At 43.4% G+C, this 20096-nt stretch overlaps 1 protein-coding gene across 2 annotated transcripts in view; it reads left to right on the top strand.

Annotated features, from left to right (window-relative positions):
• Nucleotides 1-3568, top strand: part of CUNH1orf198 (chromosome unknown C1orf198 homolog) — a 33461-nt gene extending 29893 nt beyond the window's left edge. For both annotated transcript variants that reach the window (XM_027094139.1, XM_027094138.1), the window contains one exon: nt 730-3568. In XM_027094139.1, coding sequence (XP_026949940.1) covers nt 730-786 — 57 coding nt within the window. In that variant the 3' untranslated portion in view covers nt 787-3568. The remainder of the gene's footprint in view (nt 1-729) is intronic.
• Nucleotides 3569-20096: the final 16528 nt, after the last annotated feature.

The following is a 20096-nucleotide window of genomic DNA, read 5'->3' as shown; positions in this document are numbered from 1 at the left end:
TTGCCGGTGTGTGGAGAGCACAGGGTCAAGGCTCCCTCGCTCGGGAAGACTGCGGCCACCAGGGAAACACGCACTCACGTTAGACCCGGGAGACGGGCCTCTCACCTCAGGCGGCTGGCGGAAGCCTGTGCAAATGTGTCTGAATTAGCGGCCTGTGCTCACAGACGGCCCTTTAAACCAACCCCATGTCTTGTGAGTGGGCAGTCTGTGACCTGAAGAATGGCCCTGGGTTAGGGAAGATCACTCCAGAACCTTCCGCATCATCTGAAAAGAATAAACTTTACATCCTTTCTCCATATTTTTCACTCCCTTAACTTGGTAATTTAGTGTATTTTGTTTCGTCTGCCAGTGTGTGTGTGTGTGTTTCATATCAGGCTCATATGAAACTTGTAACTCGTTCTCTCACTCCACAGTGACTAAATTTTAACGTGCCCATCATTCAACAATAGAAAAGCTCCGTTCTTCTCCTTTTCTCTGTGGGTAGGTTCCGCAGGCTGCCCTCGGACACGCCTGGGGACGGAGCGGGGTACGTGTTGGATCCTGGTGGAGTGTGGCTTGCACTGAGCTTTATTTAATTTTCTGGTTCCCAGCACTGAGGCAAATTGAGGTCAGGGAGCCTCTGAGACGGGAGCAGACTATTTCATTTGGGTCATTTTAAATGAGGTGCTGTTTTTAGCTTATGCTAACTTAGTCTCATGCCTTATTTTGGTGTTTTTGTCCCTTCTACAGGTCAGCTCAAGTAATGTCATCTTGAAGACAGGATTTGATTTTCTGGACAATTGGTAAAATGTGTTAGACGAAACAAACCAAGAATCCCAAAATGTTTTCCAAAGCGGTGTGGCGAAGGAGAAGAAGGGCAGCGCTCGCCTGTGTCTTTTGATAGTTTCTCTACGCTCTTTTCTTAACCGTTTGGAAACTGGTAAATTTTGCCTTGTCCAGCTTTCCAGATTTTTCCCGTTTTGGTAAGAACAGATACCTGTGCTATTTTCAGCGATTTGATTAACAGAAGTTTTACATTTGGAATTTTTAAAAACTCTTAGGAATTCAGTAAACCTTGTAAATAAATGTTCTGTTCTAGCTCCACCCAATTTTTCCCCCTCCTCAGAGAAAGATGTTTCTCAACCCTGTCACAGAAATCATAAAGTGATTTCCATCTCCTCTCCTGTATCCCCTCCCTTTTAGAAATGCACGGGGCTCCTTTCAGTGGGTGGCTGTCCTCAGCAATAATGGTGCTGGGTGCTGGCTGTGCCCATGGGGAGACCTGCCCCACGTGGCGGGAGTCCTCAACGCCACGCTCCGGCTGTCCAGGCTTCCCTTGCTGAAGCCACGCTTCTGCATCACGTGCCACCCTTCATTCTCACGTCATTTCCAGGAAACAGGTTGTTGGCATGTGATGGAGGTTGTCTTTAGGCTGCCGTGGTACTTATTCAAACTATTCATCATTGTTTATTAACGAGTTGCATGTTTAGAAGTTTTGTATTAACTTTACATTATTTTGTACCTAGATGTAGCAGTTGTAGGGCTACCACTTTTCTTGGGTTTGTACCAGTTTCCCTTTGGAAGTTCTTTGCTAATTCTGGGGCCTGTTGGGTGTTTCCTGTCCTGGGCACCTGCGGGTGTTGCTGGCAGACCAGGCCCTTCTGATTAGTTGTGTTAGAACCTTCCAGCGTGAAGCTGTTAGGGGCACTGGATGTCCTTCAACCCAAGGACTGGTCAAGCTGCGTCACAGTGGACACTCCCTCAACCCTGACCGCCAGCAGAAGCGGAGTCGAGTTTCTGCATGGCCCGAGCGGTGCCCCGGAGACCTTCGTGGTCATGGCAACAGCATCTCCTGGAGGTGGACTCGGCTGCCCGCTTGACCTGTGTTCCCTGCTGCTGGGGAGGGGCGTTAGGGCAGCTCTGAGGCTGCCCGGGAGGACGGGGCGGGGTAGGGCGGGCGGGAGCCGCTACCCCGCGGCCCCGGGTGGTGCGAGCCTGCAGTACGTGCCCGAGCGTGGTCTCCACGTTGCCTCTCACTGTGTTCTCCTCACCTGACGCCTTAATCCCTGTGAGTCCTGCCAGTGAGCACCTAGTTTCAGTATCAAAGTGTGTCTTTTTACGATGCCTTTCTGTTCCATAGGACCTTCTGAAATGGTTTTTAGAATATTTTATCTGGCTCCAAGGTGAAGCACGTGGCGACTTGTGTTTTCCAGAAAGTTTCTGCCAAAGCTGTGGCCTCGCCAACTTCTGGTTTGGTTTCTGCCAATTGCATCCTGTCCCTGAACTGCATTTGGCCCCTGGGGGTCTTGCATCTGACCTTCCTCCTTTGGTGACCGACGGTATCGTGGTGAATACATGTCCCTTCTGTACTGTTTAAGTATAGTTGAAACACTCAAGAGAAAAAAAGATTCCTAGCATGGCAATGAGGGGAAAACGAAATCCCAGCCGGGTGCCAGCCCTGCAGGTCAGCTGCTGAGCCTCGGAGCCGGGCTCGACACCTGCCCTCGCTTCCAGCTTTGAGGGCAGTGACCTTAGAACCCATGCTTGCCAGCAGGGTCCCGGTAAGAAAAAAAGATGTCTAGAAGGGAGTTTGCATTCCTTGGCGTTGGTGTAGCAGGGAAGAAAGATCTGCATCCCGGGACAGTTAGCCCCAGCTGAGGTGTCTGTTCTTTCGGGAGGTGACTGATTTCTTTCCCACTTTCTCATAAGACCCAGTATTCCCTTCAGGTTCTCCTGGGAAAGGAGGAGCACGGGGACTTTTGAGAGCTTCCACCTTCTTTAACACCATCTGGGGTCCAGTACCCAAGAGTATTCAGTTATCCGTAGCAGTGTTTAAAGTTCCGCAGAGGTACAGCCTCCTGAGATTAAATGTAAAACTACAACTTGGGAAGTCCTAGAGGGAGTTCTGAAGTCGTGTTGCTTTGCTTTGCTTTTGGAAGCGCAGAAGCGTGAGAGGGAGAGGTGAAGGCCTGGAGGACACGAGCTCATGGGTCTCCATCCCGCCCGACCCCGCAGATTCTCCTCTTAAGCCCGGGCAGCCTATGCAAAGACGATTCCTTTCACTGCCCTCCTGGGAATCTATGTTTAGTGTGTCCAAGTAAAGGAAAAATTAAACTTATACGTTTTGCCCCCTTTTTGCCATGTATCAAGAGGGCGTTTCTAAAACCAGAAGTTTCTAGTTATCATTTTAAAAACACACACTTTTCCGTTGAAGCCTAATGTGGTTTTGCATCCTCTCCCTCTGGCCACCCTGTTGTCTGCCCCTGGGGTTCAGCTCAAGGATTCAGTGTCTTGCTTTGGGTGACCGTCATTGGAAAATCTCCACCAGGAGGCTAGAGACCAGTCTCAGTTCTTTCACCTGCGACCCCCCCCCCCGCCCCCGCCCCTGCTGCCCCTGCCCTCTGGGCTTGGGAGTGCCACCCGCTCTGGGGACAGCAGGGTGTGGCGCCCAGCCGCACCCGCCCCGTGGGTGTCACAGCAGCCTCCCTTTCTTTGATATATGTTTTCAAAAATGGAAACTTCTTACTGACTACTCATAACTTGGTTGTATTTTATATTAACAGCCTTTAATAAAGCCATTTAAAGTTTGCTCGGCGCGTCTGTTTGGGACCTCTGCTGGGGTCAGCAAGCCTGCTAGGATGATTGCTGTTGAACACAGAGGAGGAGAAAAGGACTCGTACTGGTGAAGGCCAGCTTGAAACCCCTTCAAAGCCCACTTTGCACAGTCCTGCCTTTGGCCCCCTGCACGCTGGTGGGAAGCAGTGGCCGAGGTGTACAGGCCCCCGGCAGACGAGGTGGGCTTTACCCCGGAGAGCTCTCATACAGCCTTCCAGTGACATGGAAAGCACGGCGTGTCTTTCCAGGGCCAGCTGGTTGCATCAGGTGACTGACTCAGAAGAGCAGGTGCAATCTCCCCGAATGCTTTCACCTCCAATGTGGTTGAACCCGATTTTTCTTGGAAGACATGCAGATTTAAGCATGGCCCGTCAATCTATTCTGTTCATTAAGGTGTCGGTGGTAAGTTACCAGCTGTAGATTGATGAGAATTTTTAGATGTCAATTTTTAAAACTAATATCCCCTCAAGAAAATGGGGATTCAGGCTGTCAGACTTCTCCTGAGTTATCGTGCACAGTGGGGCCTTGCTGCCTTGGGGACCATAGATTTCTGGGTGAGCAAGTGATTGTACTTGCTGCCTCTTTGGGCTGGGGTGATTTCAGGAATCAACTTCAGCAAGTATACAAAGACATCTTTAATGAAAACTATAAAAAAAGAAAATAGAAGATGTAGAAGAAAAGCTGAATAATCCTAGGTGGGATAACTTAATATTATAAAAATGGTCATTTTCCTCAAATCATTTTATAAAGTTAGTGCAACCTCAACAAAAATGGCAGTTGGATATTTTGGTAAATTTGATAAATTTACACTAAATTTTAGGTGGAAAAGTAATAGTTCACTGAAGAATGAGGGGGGCCTTACCTGTCAGTTATGAAAACACGTTTATAGGTATTGGGGCAGGACTAGATTATTAGATCAATGCAGAGCTTGGGGACAAACTCACACATATAAGGAGACTTAGTTTACAATCAAAGTGGCATCACAGATTGGCAGGGGAAAGGCGGATTCACTGTAGGAGATATAAAAGTGGTTTCCTACACAATTCCACATAGAAGGTTGGGCTCCATATGGATTCAAGACCAACTTATAAAAGGTAAATGTGTAAAGCTAATAGAGGGAAAAATCTTGTGACCTAGGGGCAGGAAGGACTTCTTTAATAAAAGTTCCAAAGGACAAACCATACAGCAAAATACTGATGACTCTCATAGATGAAAATTTAGGATTTCTGTCAGTGAAGAGCACTGTGGATAGAGTTAATTAGTGGAAAGGATGGGAGAAGATACTTGCTATGTCAACTCCAATAAAGGACAAATATCAAGAATACAGAATGCACTCCTGCAAATCAACAAAAAGAGGCCAGCAACCTTAACAGAATTAACATTACAGAAAATCCTTAAAAACTGTCAAGCATATGAGAAGGTGCTTAAAATAATTGGTAATCAGAGAAAAAATTAGCTGGATAATGCCAAGTGTTGCAGAAAGGGGATAGAGCACTGGTTTTCAACTGGGGGTGATTTTGCCCCTCTTGGGGACCTTTGGTAGTGTTGGGAGACATTTTTTTTTTTTTTTTTTGTCACCGCAACTGAGGGAGAGTATGCCGTTTCATCTAGGGGGTGGAGGCCAGAGATCCTCCCAAACATCCTACAGTGCACAGGACAGCCCCAGAACAAAGGATAATCTGGTCCAAAATGTCAGTAGTGCTGAGGTTGAGAAACCCTGGGATAGAGGAGCTGTACAGCCATGTGTCAGGAGTAATCTGGTGCTATTTTGCTAAACTAAGTGTTCATATGTCCTGGGACCCTGCAGTTCCCCTCCAGGACATGTCTCATGGAAATTCTCACACAGGTACTTAAGGGACTATGTACAGGGCTGTTCACGGCAGCACTGTTTGTGGGAGTTGGAGGCTAGGTAGCTGCTATCAGTGGGAAGATGTTTTGATGAAATGTGATGGACCCACACCATGGATCATTACTGAAAGCAGCAAATTGGATGTGCACATGGCAACGTGGATGGATCTGAACAACTAAACTACTGAGCAAAAGCAAGAACAATGGGATACAGAATAATCCCTTTTGCATAAATTAGAAACATGCACACAAAATAAGACATTTAACAGTGGGATGATTGCCTGTGGGAGGAACAGAGGTGGAAATAAGGGTAGCAGGGAAGAAGTATAACAGAGAGCTCTAGAGTGGACCGGTGGTGGTCATGTTTCAGTAGATGCCTTTTGGCAAACAAGTTTGCCATCTTTTGTCGTCTAGGTCTGTTACTGATCTCTCACATCAGACAGGATGTGAGACACTCTTGTTTAACTGGTGTGTTAGGTCGGAGGTGGCCCTTGGCCAGCACTGGTTAGATCTTTTGTGGCTTGGCTCTGTTTGCTTTTAATTTGTGTGACTCTGCATTTGCACATCAGCCAACATCTCTAACCCCTGAATCAATCCAGGCACTTCTCTAATAGCTGGTGGGGCAACTAAGCAGATTGGGAGGAGAGTGGGGGTGGGAATTAGTGACACCTGATGCCCTGTGCCTTAGGGAGCAGAGATGACACAGGCCGTGTGAGACTGGACAGGGCCCTCTGCGGAGGAGAAGATGATTTCATCAGTTGGCCAGTGCCTTTACCGCAGCAACCTGAAGTTTACCCCAACTAAGAATCTGCAGTAAAATTATACCCAGTAATATGTGCAATGATCTTTAAAAACTATTCTAAATCTTCTAACTACACTACAGAAAGTGTAGAAAACATAGTCTACTGCTTTAACACAATACTGGCATCTTGAAGCATTTACTGCCGATCTTTTATTGTGAAAGTGTCCAAGTCCAAGCATGGAAAGCATGTGTCACAGGGACAGCCCAGACTGGAAATGAGGTCCAGATGCAAGTCTGGCAACCACATGGGCCCTGGTCATTCTCTTCGTGCCGTGTGCTCCATTGCTCTCCCTCCCTCCCCTCATCTTGTCTCCCTCCACGGATTCATGTCAACATCTAGCTCCAGGATTGCAATAATATATTTTTTTCTTCATGGTTCTTACTGTGTTGCAGCCTGGTGCTGGGCACTGGGAATTTCATAGTGTATAATACAGACAGAGTTGCTACCCTCACGCAGCTTACGTTCTAGTAGACTATGCATATGACCTAGTAGACTATGCATATGGACTATGCATATGGCCACACAATTTCATAGTTGGAGATTGTTAAAAGTAAACAAGGGGCTTCCCTGGTGGCGCAGTGGTTGAGAGCCCGCCTGCTGATGCAGGGGACGCGGGTTCGTGCCCCGGTCCGGGAAGATCCCACGTGCCGTGGAGCGGCTGGGCCCGTGAGCCATGGCCGCTGAGCCTGCGCGTTTGGAGCCTGTGCTCCGCAACGGGAGAGGCCACAACAGTGAGAGGCCCGCGTACCACAAAAAAAAAAAAAGTAAACAAGATTTCTTCTTCTGGCAATGATAGAGTAATCAGGACTAGACTCAACCCTCTTGTTATAAACAACTAGAAAACTGGAGAAAATATATGTAACAGCAGCTTGTATAGCCTTTGGACAACAGTCAACGCAAGACTCTGATCTCGAGAGAAGGGAAACAAGTGAAGTGAAAGTCTTATAATCTTGGTTTTCTGACTTGAGGCATTTTTTAGACTGTGTTGCAAGGATTCTCACTGAGCTGAGGAGAATGAGTTCAGGGATGAAAAAGATAGTGGGAATTTGTAGGGGGGAATTGTGTAGAGAAAGAGCTCCAGTTAAGTGCCTAGGATTCCCCTTGAGTATGTTGGAGACTATTTCTAGACTGCAGCACAGGGAGGGGAAAATCCAAACAGAGCCTGGCAGTCTTCCTGAGGTGAAGAGAATGAATTTGGAGTTGGGGAGGCAAAGGGGACTAGAATTAAAAGGGCAGAGTTCCAGAAAGGAACTCTGCATAGGAACTCCTTAAGGCTTTGGCCCAAAACAAATCTGTACATGTGTTGGGTGAACTCTTAATGTGCTGGGCAAGAACAACTTCCAGGGAAGAATAACCTCCAGTTATCAGGGAGCTGTAAGATAAGCAATTCTTAAAGTTCACACAAGGCCAGGAGTCATCCAAGTTCTCTCCAGTAAGGGCGCAGACCATGTTGAATGTGTGGCATCTCATCAGAGATTGTAGAAGGGCATGCACTAGAAGTGAGGTTAAATTAGTCTAAAAACAGAGGGTACTCTAGGTCTTCCCTAAAATAGTTTTAAAACAAGACATGAAAAGATCAAACCAATTCACAAATAACTTTGCTGCCTGCCAGAATATGTCCAACATGCTTTACAGGAATATTATAAAATCCAGCATTAAACATAAAAATCACAATGTACAGCAATGAATCAAAAATCACTAGACATACAAATGAGCAGAGAAATGTGCCTTAAACAGGAGAAAATAGACCAACCTAGATATGACAGAATAGATAGAATTGGCAGATAGGAATTTTAAAACAGCTACTATAAATATGGTCCATATGCTCAAGGATGTAAAGGAAAATATGAAGAAGAGAGGGAACTTACAGAGATAAAACAATATCTTAAATGAAAAGTTCATCAAAGTAGATTAAAATTAAATGACACACTGCAGAGATAAGTGAATGTGAAGCTAGCACTAGACTCTATCCAAAGTGAAGCAAAACGATTAGGGAAAAAAATGAACAGAGCCTCACTGTCATGTGGGAAAATATTAACTGATCCAGTAATCAAAATCCCAAAGGGCAGAAAGAGAGGGAGGGATGGAAAAAAATATTTGAAGAAATAATGGCCAAATTTCCCCCAATTCAATAAAAACTATGGATGCACAGATACAAGAATTTAATGAATCCCAAGTAGGACAAGCGTACACACAGAGACACCCCAAACCATGCTGCAAATGGCTGAAAATCAGTAATAAAGAGAAAAACTACAAAACAGTCAGAGAAAAAGAGACATCTTAAGTACAAACAGGGGAATAGACAGAATTACTACAGAATTATCATCCCCAAATATGCAAGCTTGAAGTAAATGGAACCACATCTTTTAAAGTGCTAAAAAGAAAAACAGGACTATCAAGCTAGAAGTTAATATACAACAAAAACAAAAATCCTTCAGAACCAAAGGCAAAATTAAAACATACACACACACACAGAGACACATAGATAACAGCCACAGAATACACAATTTTTTCAAGTGTACGTGAAAAATTCACTAAGATACAATATGTGTTGGGCCATACAGTAAGTCCCAGTAAAATGAGAAGAATTGAAATGATCCAGAATATGATCTCTCATACCAGCATTGGTGGTATAGTGGTGAGGACAGCTGCCTTCCAGACTATGACCTCTGACTGTAAAGTAATTAAATCAGAGATTAATAACTGGAAGATCCTAATGTATTTAAATATTACATTTGAAAATAACCCGTTGGTCAAAAAAGTCATCACAAAAAAAATTAGAAAATATTTTGAACTGAAAGTACAGCATATCAAAATTCGTGGTAGGCAACTAAAGCAGTGTTTAGAGGGAAATTTATAGCTTTAAATGCTTATATTAGAAAAGAAGAAAATTGGTCTGAAAAACCAATTATCTAAACTTCCACCATAAGAAACTAGAAGAACAAATTAAGCGGAAGGAAGGAAATAATAAAGAGTGGAAATTAATTAAACAGAAAATGGGCCAAAAATAGTAAAATAGATGATTTTTTTAAAAGTTAGAACTTTGAAAAGATCAATAAAATTGATAAATTTCTAGCTAGGCTAATGAAAAACAAAAATATATCATTTACATGCACACACACAAAGAGACAAATTACTAATATCAGGAATGAAATAGGGACATAACTACAGATACTTCAGATGTTAACATGATAATAAAATATTATTATAAACAATTTTTTTCCAAATAGTATAAGTTAGATGGAATGGACCACTTCACTGAAAGTTACAACCTATTAAAAGTGATTCAAAGGAAATAGAAACCCTGAATTTCCCTACAAAGAAATTTATCTTTATTTGAAATCTTACTCCCAAAAATCTCTAGGTTCAGATGATTTCACTGGTGAGTTCTACTAAAATACGTAATAATACCAATCTTCCACAAACTTTTTAAAATAGAGAAAGGAAGAATTCTACCCATCTCATGTTATGAGGTCAACATTACCCTGGCACCAAAATCACACAAAGACATTACAAAACAATAAAGAAAAGAAAGCAAAAACCTGTAGATCAATATTCATATCATGAACACAGATGCAAACATATCTAACAAAATATTGGGAAAACAAACCCGGTAGTTTTTTTTTTTTTTTTTTTTTTTTTTTGCAGTACGCGGGCCTCTCACTGTTGTGGCCTCTCCCGTTGCGGAGCACAGGCTCCGGACGCGCAGGCTCAGTGGCCATGGCTCACGGGCCCAGCCGCTCCACGGCATATGGGATTTTCCCGGACCGGGGCACGAACCCGTGTTCCCTGCATCGGCAGGCAGACTCTCAACCACTGCGCCACCAGGGAAGTCCTCCAGTAGTATTTTAAAATAATAATGTATCATGACCAAGTGGGGTTTATACCAGGAATTCAAGGTATGGTAGTCAATTTGACTAGGCTATAGATACTACCCAGTGATATAATCAAACACTAAGTGTGCTGTGAAGTATTTTATAGATGCGGTTAACATCTACAATCAGTTGACTTCATAGGAGATTCCCTTGATAATGTTTGTGGGCCTCATCCAATCACTTGAAAGGCCTTAAGAGCAAAAACTGAGGTTTCACAGAGAAGAAGTTCAAGTCCTGCCTGAGTCTGCCCTTCAGATTTTGGACTCGCCAGGCCCCACAATCATGTGAGCCAAGTCCTTAAAATAAGTCATCCACGTATATATATGTTCCCTATTGGTTCTGTTTCTCTGGAGAACACTGACTGATGCACAAAATTTGTTTAGCATTTGAAATTCAGTTAATGTAATTTACCATATTAGCAGAATTAAGGAGAAAAGCTAATTGATAGTCTCAGTAGATGCAGGAAAAGTATTAGGCAAAATGCAACACCCAATCATGTTAAAAATTCTCAGCAGGCTTGAAGTAGGCAGGGACTTCCTCAACCTGGTAAGGGGCATCTTTGAAAATTCTACATCTAATGTCATATTTAATGGCAAAAGACTGAATCCTTTTCCTTTCAGATTAGGAATAAGCAAGGATCTCCTCCCTCACCACTTCTACTCAGCATTGAGTTGGCAGTCCTAGACAGCTTAATAAAGCAAGAGATAGAAATTAATGTCATAAAATTTAAAAAAAAAGCTCTCTTTATTTGCAGTTGACATGATTATACACATATGATATACATGTGGATGCCTAAAGAATCCATAGAAATAATATGCAAATTTAGAAATGTTACAGAACAGAAGGTTAATATAAAAAGATCAATTGTATTTCTATATATTAGCAGTAATATGGAAAATTTAAAACTTTAATGGCATTTACAACATTATCAAAAACCATGACATTATAACACAATATGTATACTATGTATGTTCTAAAAACTATAAAACATTGCTGAAATTTAAAAACAGCTAAATACATGGAGAATACGTGATGTTCATGCTTTGGAAGACTCAATATTGTTAAGATATTAATTCTTTCCAAATTGATCTATAGATTCAATGCCAACCAAATAAAATCTTAACAGTTTTTTTTTGTAGAAATCAACAAGTTGATTCTAAAATGTATATGGAAATTCAAATGACCTAAAATAGGCAAAACAGTTTTGAGAAGAAGAACAAAGTTGAAGGACTTAGCCTGACTTGAAGACTTATTATAAAGCCAGAGTAGTCAAGGTACTGTGGTATTGACATAAGGACAATTATGGAAAGGAAAATCCCCAAACAGCCCCAGACATAGAGAGTTGAATTTTTTTTGACAAATATGCCAAAATAATTCAATGAGGAAGGAATAGACTTTTCAACAAATTGTTCTGGAAGAATATCCATTTGGAGAAAAAATTGATTTTGACCCTTACCTCACGCCATATACAAAAATTAACTTCAAATGGATCATAAACAGAAACAGAAAAATTAAAAGTTTAAAATATCTAGAAGAAAATAGTAATTGCATGTATTAGAAGGATTCTGGGAGAACCCACCACTGTATCACAGGGAGAGCTGAACAAGTTGGCCTGGGCACAGTGCGGGACCAGCGATGCCTGTCGGCCTCTGCCACGAGGACCCCTCTAGGATACGAGAGGAGGTACACAGCACCACCTAGGAAGGAGTCTTGCCAGAAAGAAAACAAGATTAAATCTGAATGCAGACAAGCCTCTACAGTTATCCTCCATTAACAGGAAAAACGAGATGGTAGAGAAACAAGATTGATGGGTCCACAAAAAAGCAAATTGACTAATCTAGAATGTAGGGCATTCTAGAGGCATATGTTTCCGTCCTCGGAAGAGCAGATGCCAAGATCATGGCGTCTGAGACATGCAAGAGATGTATTGGGGGAAACAGCTGTGAGGAAAAATAACGGGGAGTTGGTGGAGGAGGCTGGGAGAGCCGTCGGCCTGCAATGCAGCTCTAACCTCTGCAGAGGAACGAGGGAAGCAGAGGAGGTTGGGTTGGAAAAGTCTTAGCCTGTGGTTAAGGCTGCAGTGGTCTGCGTGGTCATCCTCTAGGAGGTGGCAAGAGCACCTTCCAGCTTGTGTGTCTCTGCTCCAGTTAGCAAATTCTACGGAGAGAGAGAGAAGAGAGGAGAGGAGAGGGAAAGAAAACGATCAGCTTTGGCCAGCTGTCTACAGTCACCCCTGAATCCACATGGCCAGGGGACAGAAAGACATGCCCTGTTTCATAACCTCAGGGACTATTACTCTGGTCCTTGCAGCTCCTCAATTGGTCTGTCCCTTCAGCAGGATAGTGAGGACAGGTCACTCTAGCAACTGTATGGGGAATGGCTGGTGTAGGGCTGGAGCTGTTGAGTGTGAGACCATTTAGGAAACAATTACAGGAACTTTGCACTTCCTTGAATGTTTTCCAATCCCCTCACTCACCTTGAACTGCAGTGCTTGTTGGGATGGGTTATTTTACTTAGCTCACAGGGGGTAATTTTCTTTACATCCACTTGCAGTCATGCTTCCCTAGAGACCTCCACGGGGCTTGCCCTTACGCAGCCTCTGCCCCCAGTACTTTCCCCAAGAGACCAAAAGGGAACATGAAAAAGGAAGCTGATTCTAGAGCCCATAATAGCAGCTGAATTTTTTGTAACTTCTCAAAAGCTGGTCCCAGCTGAATGGACCTTGTAAACGGAAAGAAAATCTTGGAAGTTAAAGTGGTAGTGTCAGGCAGGAGTGGGCCCCAGGCACCAAACTGGTCTGGTTTGGATCCACTTGAAGGCATGGTGACGGATGAGGTGGCCTATCGAGACCCTTCCTCCTTATATTTCAGTTAAATTGAATGTTGAATAGGCTGGTTTATTAAGCCAGATATTCTGAAGGAGCTGATTTTAACCAGCTTTCTTGTATAGCCAATTTGATGGTGGGACTCTTATTTTGAAGTGGCTATTTGGACATAGCTGCATAAAAATGTATGACAATGAAAACCACAGTTTATTGTTGATAAAGAACGTGCACGGTTCCTTGTTCGTACCCCATTCAGGGACCATGCCCGTCTCTCATCGCGTTCCCAGTCCTCGCCCCTGGAGTGGGCATCTGCGTGGGGCAAGGCTTGTGAATTAGCTGAGGGTGTGTATAGGTTTTCCATTGATGCTATAAAAAATTACTACAAACTTGGTGCTTTAAATTCATTATCTTACACTTTGTAGGTTAGGAGTCTAAGGCACAGGTCTCACTGAGCTAATCTCAAACTGTCAGCAGCAAAAGTGAATATAACATAATACAAATAGTGAATAAAACAAAAAAAGCAACAACTCACAGATCTAGAGAACAGACTAGTGTTTACCAGTGGGAAGAGGGATTTGGAGGAGCAGGATAGGGGTCAGGGATTAAGAGATACAAACTCTTACGTATAAAATAAACTACAAGGATATATTGCACAACAGGGGGAATATAGCCAATATTTTATAATAACTATCAATGGAGGACAACCTTCAAAATTATGAATCACTATATTTTACACCTGTAACTTATATACTATTGTACAACTATATTTCAATTAAAATAAATTAAAAAAAATCAAACCCAAAGAAACCTTGCCCAGCAGATAATGCCTTGTGGAGTATTACCCAGTGACTATTTGCACTGTGTTCTTCACTTAGTGATGATAAATAGATAGGCACACAGCTGCCCTACCTTCGGAGGTCCTTGGCCATCTGTAGAGCACTTGCCTTCATTCTCTCTCCATCACTGAGATGACTGATGGTGGTCCCCTGGGCTGTAGGGGAACGAGGAACCCTGGGATGACGATAAAGCCTCCTGCCAGGGTTGCTGGAGGCTGGAGAGAACTCTGGGGGTGGGAACTAAAGATAGCCCTTCCCGTGATGCCCCGCGTCCATCCTCCATGCCAAGACAGTAGGTCCGGAGGGTGTGCCCTGCCCCAGAGCTGGGACATGGGAGAGACACGAAGGAGTATAAATGCGTCACCGCTGCTCCTGGGAGTGTCGCTGGGGAGTTAGAGTGAGCGACAGTTGAGTCACTGCAATTTACCAACTGCCAGGACTTTAGGGAGGGTAACGGATCAGAGAGCAGGGGTGTGGAGCAAGCAGGATTTCGCCTTCTGTGCTACTTTTGACCTGACCCCTCTCAGATGGAACAGCTGCGGGGGGGCAAGATGTCATTTTCCCCGTGGCAGTGGGGTGGTCTCCTCATCTGTGGTCGAGACAGCAAGAGCTCTCTGGTATGTTTGAATTAATATAATAAAAGTTATCATTGATTCAACACTTAACATATGCCAGCCAACTGGTATACTGGGTGTTTTATTTTTATGTCATTTAATCCTCACCATACTACAAGTGAAGATAGTATTATTATTAATCCCATTTTACAGACCATGAAACTGAGGTGGTAAGTAACTTCTCCGAGGTGACTCAACCAGTAAGTGACCAAACTGGGATTCAAGCCCCCATTCGCCTGAGTTCCAAGCACATGCGTGATTATTTTGCAGAGGTCATACTATCCTTCAAACTCAACAAAGCAGTGGTTTCCTGAAAGGGAAATCTATTTACTCTGAAACATCTTTATGCTCCCTCTTGTATAACATCAAATTCACTGAGCTGTGATTCCCAAAACCTTTGTGTCCTTTCTTTCCTTAGAGCACAAAAGCTACAAAGAGCCCATTTTCCTGAGCTACACACTGGCCCTTCTTTTCATATGCTTATTTGGTGTAGAATGAAAAATTAGTTTGGTCAGTTTAACACCCAGTTTTACATGAATAATGTTCTTGATTTTTTTTTTTTTTTTTAATAACAGCTGCTGTTCCCTTGTCCTCTAGTGGCCCTTGGTGTCTTGCGCTGCCATTCCCATTTGGGGTGAATCTCTGAGTGCCCACAACGGAGATACGCTGTGGCGTTGCCTGTCGCTGGGAGAGGGGACCTGTGTCTAAAGAACGCCATCTCTGGGAGGGGAAAACAGCATCTCCTCTCAGGGACAAGCAGCCCAGCATAGGAGGCAAAGTCACCTTCAAAACATACAGCAGGGGAATTCCTGGTGGTGCAAGGGTTAAGAATCTGCCTGCCAATGCAGGGGACACAGGTTCGAGCCCTGGTCTGGGAAGATCCCACATGCCACGGAGCAACTAAGCCCGTGTGCCACAACTACAGAGCCCACGCTCTAGAGCCCGCGAGTCACAACTACTGAGCCCATGTGCCACAACTACTGAAGCCTTAGCGCCTAGAGCCCGTGCTCCCCAACAAGAGAAGCCACCGCAGTGAGAAGCCTGAGCACCGCAACGAAGAGTAGCCCGTGCTCACCGCAACTAGAGAAAGCCCTCTCACAGCAACGAAGACCCAATGCAGCCAAATAAATAAATAAATAAATAAATTTATTGGGAAAAAAAAAAAAAGTACAGTAGGGGACTTCCCTGGTGGCCCAGTGCGTAAGACTCCGCTCTCCCATTGCAGGGGCCCTGGGTTCGATCCTGGTCGGGGAACTAGATCCCTCATGCATGCCGCCACTAAAGATCCCGCATGCCTCCACTAAAGATCCCGGCGCATCCAAAATAATAAATAAATAGATAGATAGATAAATAAATAAATATATATATATATATTTTTAAAAGTATAGCAGCAGGAGTAGCTTGCCTGGCCGTCTCTTTTTTTTTTTTTTTTTTGCGTTACGTGGGCCTCTCACTGTTGTGACCTCTCCCGTTGCGGAGCACAGGCTCCGGACGCGCAGGCTCAGCGGCCATGGCTCACGGGTGCAGCCGCTCCGCAGCATGTGGGATCCTCCCGGACCAGGGCACGAACCCGTGTCCCCTGCATCGGCAGGTGGACTCTCAACCGCTGCACCACCAGGGAAGCCCCTGGCCGTCTCTTTTCCTGGCTTTCAGACTTTGTCTGGTACTTCCCCTCTCTGAGCTTCATTACCCTTCTCTCCAAATTAGCATCAGCATGGTATAACATCTTTGAAATTTCTGGCACAAAATAGTCACTCAGTAAATGTTAGATGAATCCACACTCCTTCATAGCATAGTGTTAGGCTGTAGATGCATTTAAATTATGTCCCTCATAAATTTTATCTATCCATATGAGACATTTTAGAATAATATTTTAAGGGAACTTCCCTGGTGGTCTAGTGGTCCACCTTACAATGCAGGGGATGGGGGTTCGATCTCCGGTCGGGGAACTAAGAACCCACATGCTACGGGACAACTAAGCCCACGTGCCACAACTACTGAGCTCGCGTGCCTCAACTAGAGCCCGTGTGCTGCAAACTACAGAGCCCATGCACCCTGGAGCCTGTGCGCCACAACTAGAGAAGAGAAAACCCTCACGCCACAACTAGGGAGAAGCCCCTGCGCCACAATGAAGAGCCCACATGCAGCTACTAAGACCCGACGCAGCCAAAAATAAATAAAATATATAAATAAATAAATAATAAATTAAAAAAATATTTTAAAATTGTATAATGCTTCAGATACTACAGAGCAAATGTATTTATTTCAAAGCCTGGATGATACAGCCTATGAAGCATGTGTTTTTTCAGAGTCAAAAATCTTAATGTCCTATAGGGAGCCATGTCCTGACCTGCGTTTGGACTCTAATTGTGAGGGCTGTCTGGGGCTGACACAGTGGTCTAGTGGGAAATCTATGGGACAGGTCAATGTCAGGGCCCACCTCCACTTTCGAGTTCTGTGACCTGAAACAGGTAACTTTCCCTCTCTAAGCCTCAGTTTCCTCTCTGCAAAATGAGCCCAATCATCACACTTTACAGAGTTGTGAGGCCCCATAAGTGCAGGTTTGCAAAGTCCTGGACCCTCAGTGGTGGTCATCAGCACTACATCCGAAGCCCTCAAGCTGATGGAGGAGAGGTTGGAGAGTTATGTGGTCCTGCCCCTAAGTCACCACCACGCTGGGGTGGGGTGGGGGGCTGGGGTCCGCTGGCATTTTTCAATCTGTGATAATTGAATTCTTTTTTTTTAAATTAATATTTATTGGAGTATAGTTGACTCACAATGTTGTGTTCATTTCAGGTGTACAGCAAAGTGATTCAGTTATACATGTACATATATCCACTCTTTTTAGATTCTTTTCCCATATAGGCCATTACAGGGTATTGAGCAGAGTTCCCTGTGCTATATAGTATTTTCTTATTAGTTAATCTATTTTATGTATAGTAACGTGTATATGTCAATCCCAATCTCCCAATTTATCCCTTCCCCCTTTTCCCCCTTGGTAACCATAAGTTGGTTTTCTACATCTGTGACTCTATTTCTGTTTTGTAAATAAGTTCACCTGTACCATTTTTTTAAATTCCACATATAAGCGATATCATATGATACTTGTCCTTTTGTCTGACTTACTTCACTCAGTATGACAATCTCTAGGTCCATCCATGTCGCTGCAAATAGCATCATTTCGTTCTTTTTTATGGCTGAGTAATATTCCATTGTATATATGTACCACATCTTCTTTATCCATTCATCTGTCAATGGACATTTAAGTTGCTTACATGTCCTGGCTATTGTAAATAGTGCTGAAATGAATATTGCGGTGCATGGGTCTTTTCAAATTATGGTTTTCTCTGGATATATGCCCAGGAGTGGGATTGCTGGATCATATGGTAGCTCTATTTTTAGTTTTTTAAGGAACCTCCATACTGTTCTCCATACTGGCTGTACAAATTTACATTCCTGCCAACAGTTTAGGAGGGTTCTCTTTTCTCCACACCCTCTCCAGCATTTATTATTTCTAGATTTTTTGATAATGACCATTCTGACAGGTGTGAGGTGATACCTCATTGTAATTTTGATTTGCATTTCTCTAATACTTAGTGATGTTGAACACTTTTTCATGTGCTTTTGGACATCTGTATGTCTTCTTTGGAGAAATGTCTATTTAGATCTTCCACCCATTTTTTGATTGGGTTGCTCATGTTTTTTTTTATATTGAGATGCATGAACTGTTTGTATATTTTGGAGAGTAATCCTTGGTCAGTCTCTTTGTTTGCAAATATGTCTCCCATTCTGTTGGTTGTCTTTTTTTTTGTTTATGGTTCCCTTTGCTGTGCAACAGCTTTTAAGTTTAATTAGGTCCCATTTGTTCATTTTTGTTTTTATTTTCATTACTCTAGGAGGTGGATCAAAAAAGATCTTGCTGCAATTAATGCCAAAGAGTGTTCTCCTTATGTTTTCCTGTAAGAGTTTTATAGTATCCGGTCTTACACTTAGGTCTTTAATCCATTTTGAGTTTATTTTTGTGTATGGTGTTAGAGAATGTTCTAATTTCATTCTTTTACATGTAGCTGCCCAGTTTTCCCAGCACCACGTATTGAAGAGAGTGTCTTTTCTCCATGGTATATTCTTGCCTCCTTTGTCATAGATTAGGTGACCATAGGTGCATGGGTTTATCTCTGGACTTTCTATCCTGTTCCATTGATCTATATTTCTGGTTTTGTGTCAGCACCATACTGTTTTGATTACTGTAGCTTTGTACTATAGTTTGAAGTCAGGGATTCTGATTCCTCCAGCTCTGTTTTTCATTCTCAAGATTGCTTTGGCTATTTGGGGTCTTTTGTTTTTCCACACAAATTGTAAAATTTTTTATTCTAGTTCTGTGAAAAATGCCATTGGTAATTTGATAAGGATTGCATTGAATCTGTAGATTACTTTGGGTAGTATAGTCATTTTGATACTACTGATTCTTCCAATCCAAGAACATGATGTATCTCTCCATCTGTTTTTGTCGTCTTTGATTTCTTTCATCAGTATCTTACAGTTTTTGGAGTACAGGTCTTAAAACATTGAGGGCCTGCTTTGGGGAACACCTTGGAGAAGTTTGGTGGCTGGTCTGCCCCCTTCATCTGGAGAGCTCTAATTTGATCTCTTTTCTATGGTGAGGTTTACATCAGATCTTTGTTGTGAAAAATTTTCTGGTGGAAAGATCAAGGTTGGAGTCCACTGGGTAGTGTCAGTGCTGGGTTGTTTTGGTTTCTCACCCTCTCTGAGCCTAAGGAGTCCTGCAAGTCCTCTGAGCTGGCCTTATTAAACTCATAGCTGTCCCAGATTAGAAAGGTCTACAGGAGCTACTTGTATCGCTGTTGGATAATGCTGACCTGTCCTATAGAGCAGTCCTGGCCACATGTGGCTACTGACCCCTTGACATGGCACAAGTGCTAATTGAGATGTGCTGGAAATGCAAGATACAACACTGGATTTCAAAGGCTTAGTATGAAAGAGGAAGGTAAAATATTTCATTGATAATCTTGCTATATTGATTACATGTTGAAATAATATTTTAGATATACAGGGTTAAATAAAATATATTAAAATCCCTTCATACATTTTTAGATGTAGTTACCAGAAGATTTAAAAATTTCCTAAGAGTTACAAATAACCAACAGGCACGTGCTCAGCATCACTCATCATCAGGGAAATGTAAATGAAAACCACCAGGAGATACACCTCACACCTCAGATTAGCTCTCATCAAAAAGATAAGAAGTAGGGCTTCCCTGGTGGCGCAGTGGTTAGGAGTCCGCCGCCTGCCGATGCAGGGAACACGGGTTCGTGCCCACATGCTGCGGAGCGGCTGGGCCCGTGAGCCATGGCCGCTAAGCCTGCGCGTCCGGAGCCTGTGCTCCGCAGCGGGAGAGGCCACAACGGTGGGAGGCTCGTGTACCGCAAAAAAAAAAAAAAAAAAGATAAGAAATAACAAGTATTGGTGAGCATGTGGAGGAAAGGGAACACTTCTACACTGTTGGTGGGAGTGTAAATTGGTGTAGCCACTATGGAAAACAGTATGGAGGTTCCTCCAAAAATTAAGAATAGAACTACCAAGGACTTCCCTGGCTGTCCAGTGGTTAAGACTTCGCCTTCCAATGCAGGGGGTGTGGGTTTGATCCCAGGTCGGGGAGCTAAGATCCCACATGCCTCACGGCC

The sequence above is a fragment of the Aethalodelphis obliquidens genome, unplaced genomic scaffold (assembly GCF_003676395.1).
Source record: "Aethalodelphis obliquidens isolate GAN/ISIS:26980383/991018 unplaced genomic scaffold, ASM367639v1 scaffold87, whole genome shotgun sequence".
Classification (NCBI taxonomy): Eukaryota; Metazoa; Chordata; class Mammalia; order Artiodactyla; family Delphinidae; genus Aethalodelphis; species Aethalodelphis obliquidens.
This window is presented reverse-complemented; position numbering and strand designations above follow the sequence as displayed.